General features: G+C 38.5%; 1 protein-coding gene across 1 annotated transcript in view; it reads right to left on the bottom strand.

Annotated features, from left to right (window-relative positions):
- The window catches only part of TMPRSS15 (transmembrane serine protease 15), a 52,571-nt gene that overhangs the window by 35,463 nt on the left and 12,946 nt on the right, over positions 1 to 4,162 (bottom strand). Inside the window, exon 8 of the mRNA XM_031063562.1 lies at positions 4,100 to 4,162. Within this exon, the coding sequence (XP_030919422.1) occupies positions 4,100 to 4,162 (63 nt within the window). The remainder of the gene's footprint in view (positions 1 to 4,099) is intronic.

Raw genomic sequence — 4,162 nt, 5'->3', positions numbered from 1 at the left:
TCCCCAGTATGTATCCTGCTGTCCACTTCTATTTACTTCTGTTCCATACATGGGACATTATGAGGGCTTCATCCTGTTAGCCTTGAATTTGAGGGAGAAGCTCCCCAAACTGGTCAAATCCAGCCCACATATTTCACTTGACAGCATCTTTCTCTGCCAAAGGCCAGTCCGTTACTTTCTGATTAATCTCTCTCAGTGCTGCAGTGATGCTGTGAGGTGAGTAATCACAAAAATGATAGTCTAGACATATAATAACTGCGAAGAGTCTGCAGAAACCCCTCCTGGGATCAGCCTCCATTCTCCTTTTCTGTATCCCTACGTGCTACGTGGCTGCTTTACAGCAATGCCAGTCATTATTAGTGGCTGCTGCTCAGACTTCACATTTCTCTAGAGACCCTTTCACTGAAATTGCTCGCTGTACTTTTGTGAAGCCTTTTGTTACTGCACTGCATTGCAGAGCCAGAAAGAAGCTCTCAAGATAATTTTAATCAATAAAACAAACAAACAAAAAAAGGTGCTTCGTTGCCTGAATCTCTTCTAAGAATCTGAGATTTTACTGAATTCTCTCTAATGCAGGAAAGAGATGACTAAAATTCACTTTTTAATCCTATATTTTTAAACCATTGGCATGAAATCAGAAATACTAGAGGGAATAACAATCAAGATGAAAAACAAATCAAGTTCTTTAGAGATCAGCAACTCCTTTTATATGCAGGAGCACTTGTAGAATGACTTATGAATTGGTCATAAATCTCATTGTGAAACTCTAAAGAACTTCTGAAAATCCAAACAATTTTAGATTTCATGTGACCATATTAAGTTTCTAGGAATGGGACAAATGTGAAACATTAAAGATGTGCAAAAATTGGCAGCTATCCCAAAGGTGCATCCAGCTTCTTACCCCTTATTCCACTGGTTTTATAAAATCTGTTAAGAAACTTAAATATATAAAATTAGAGAAGCTCTGAGTTTTTTTGTAGGAAAGACTGACAATGTAATTTAAGAAACATGGATCAACAATTTGTCCTCCAGCCAGAACTGTATTTCTATAAGGTTATGAGCCAAAAATGCTGCACTAGGGGTAACTGACCAAATTGTTTGGAAATACCAGGCATCAGTGAAGATGAACAAGGGCAAATCATCCAGCTCTCTGAACTGTAACTACAGCTCCCTTCCGACAGTTTTCCCTTCTGACACTGACTATTTTTATTCTTATTAATATTTATTTTATATTTTTATTTTTACTTTTATTACTTTTATTATTTGTACTTTTTATTTTATTTACTACTTTTATTAAGTATGCACATTCCTGAAATTTTTAGTTCAGTAGTGCTGAAATGAGGAATAGTGTCCTTAGTTACAAAGGGGAAAACATTCACAAATTATATTTGGGGAGATGTGCAAATCACATCCAAAAAACCCTGTGCATAAGAGTCTGTCTATGCCTCAGCTGAGAAACTCTACTCAAGCACAATTCATAACTTAAACCCCTGTGTGGCCTCCAAGGCACAGCTGAGTCATGTCTACACAGCTTTGACTTCAAGTATTTGAGCTTATTTTTGTCTGTATCTACCAATATATTATATCAATTAAATTCTGTCATATATAATAGGTATGAATGTAATATCTTCAATGAAATGTGGGTGAAACTTGTAAATTCAGACCTAGTCAGGGCATTGACCTGCTAGAGTGAGTCCAGAGGCGGCCACCAAGGTGATCAAAGGGATGGAGCTCTTCTGCTATGAGGAAAGGCTGAAAAAATTGGGGTTGTTCAACTTGGAGAAAAAAAGGTTTTGGGGTGACATAATTGTGTCCTTTCTCTGAAGGGACTCTACAAGAGAGATGGAGAGAGTCTATCTACAAGGGCCTGGAGTGACAGGACAAGGGGGAATGGAGTCAAACTGACAGAGAATAGGTTTAGGTAAGATATTAGGAAAAGCTTCTGGAACAGGTTGCTCAGAAACTGTATGGATGTCCCATCCCTGGAAGTGTTCAAGGCCAGGTTGGATGGGGCTCTGAGCAACCAGGTCTAGTGTAAGGTGCCTCTATAACTGGCAGAAGGTTGGAATGAGATGATCCTTAAGGTCCCTTCCAACCCAGGCCATTCTGAGAGTCTCTGATGGTAACTAAAAAGCATTCATTTTATGAGATCTACAATATTACTTTATGAATATAAGGGCCTACATTTTTCTTATTTAGCAATACCTAAAATTAAAAAAAAAATTAAATTAACAAATACCTCTAGAATAATTTCTGTCTCAAAAAAAAAAAAAAAAACAAAACAAAACAAAAACAAACCCTATGATGGTAGAAATGAATGACTGAATAACTTCTTGGTGTTATGTTATCTAATGCTTTCCATGGAACTAAGATCTAGCTGACCCTTAGGACCTTTTGATTTCCTCAACTGTAGAAAGACCAACTCAGAGCCAATACTTATTATGATCTAGCTAGATGCAGCTGTTCTGATAAGTTGACATTTTGATGTGCTTCGGTGGATTTAGTACTGAAGTATTCTGATGGATATTTTCCCCAAAATGTCCAGCCAAGTCTCCCTTCTGAGCTGACTGCAGGCAGCACAAAATGTAGCTAATGGGCAGATAATCTGCAATTCTCTTTTCTTTTTTTTTCTGAAGAAAATTGCACTTATGAGAGAGAAGTTCAGCCTGTCACAAAGCTTCAGGATCAAGCTTTCAGATTCTTTAAAAACATAATTGGGCTTTTAATTGTTTGTTTGTTTGTTTTTAGAGCCCAGCATTTCACATGCTTCTGAAAGTTTGAAGCAGACTGCCCTCGCTGTTTTCCTCTTCTCACAGCGGAATGGAAAGAAGCTTTCCAGATTTCTAGCATCAAATTCTATGTTAAAAAACAAAACAAATAAACCCAACAAACAAACAAGCAAAAAAAACCACTCAGGGAGTTAATTGCTCTCATTTCTCCTAAAGCATTTGCAATGTTCTATTTGAGAGACAACTTGACAGAGTTTTAACTGAGAGCTGAGGCTCTGGAGAGCAATGTTAAGAGCATTAACCCACACGCCTCCCCAGCAAACCTGCAGAGCAGTTGGGTAAGGAGCACTGCTGTCAAACTCCTTGGTACAAACAGTTTCTTGGGGAAACCGGGAAGCCAAATGGAATCAGAGAGTAGAATCACTTAGGTTAGGAGAGACCTCCACGGTCATTGAACTCAGCTTTTGCTGGATCACCACCTTGTCTGCCAGACCATGCCCAGTCCTTTCTCAAACACCTCCAAGGATGGTGACTCCACCACCTCCCTGGGCAGCCCATTCCAATGCTGGACAACCATCTCTGTGAAGAAATTCTCCCTGATGTCCAACCTGAATGTCCCCTGGCACATCTTGAGGCCATTTCCTCTTGTTCTGTCGCTGGTTACCTGGGAGAAGATCCTGACCTGCACCTGGCTCCACCCTCCTCTCAGGGAATTGTACAGAATGAGAAGTTGATCCCTGAGCTGCCTTTTCTCCAGGCTGAGGCCTCCCAGCTTCTCACATGGATTATTCTGCAATTTTATTGCCCTTCCTCTCCAGTCCCTCAATGTCCTTCTTGTAGTGAGTGGCCCAGAAATGGGCACAGTACTCAAGGATAATACAAAAGCAAACAAACTGACTGGCACTGCAGGATAAGAACTCTTTTTGTTAAACTCCAATGGGGTTTCAGGTCTGTAATTTCATAGAATCACAGATGGGCTGAGGTTGATGGGACCTGTATAGGTCATCTGGTCTGAACACTGTTTGATCTCACTGATGCAAATCTTCATACTAAATTTGTATATTATTTTGTAATTTACATAGGATTTATGTTAGTAATATTTCTATAGTAAGCAACAAATGTATAACTTTATATTAAAACAGACAGACTCTAATATTTCATTATTTATTAAGAATATGCTTAATTAGTGAGAATTTTACAGAACATTGTTTCCTCTTGCAAGATAAATATTATAAAAATCACTCATTATTATGTTTAATAGAATTGATTTGGACTTCACTGTGCAGTTTATTGCCCATAAACAATTTACAAAAGACTGACAGTGTTAAGCATGTGTAAAAAGACTGATTTACAGGAGTTTGCATTCTTACCACATCTTTTTTCAGATTCATCTGAACCATCTGGGCAGTTCAAGACTCCATCACAAAAGAATT

Source organism: Geospiza fortis, unplaced genomic scaffold (assembly GCF_000277835.1).
Source record: "Geospiza fortis unplaced genomic scaffold, GeoFor_1.0 scaffold83, whole genome shotgun sequence".
In the NCBI taxonomy this organism is placed as follows: domain Eukaryota; kingdom Metazoa; phylum Chordata; class Aves; order Passeriformes; family Thraupidae; genus Geospiza; species Geospiza fortis.
The sequence above is the reverse complement of the archived record's forward strand: the minus strand, read 5'-3'. Positions and strand labels throughout refer to the sequence as shown.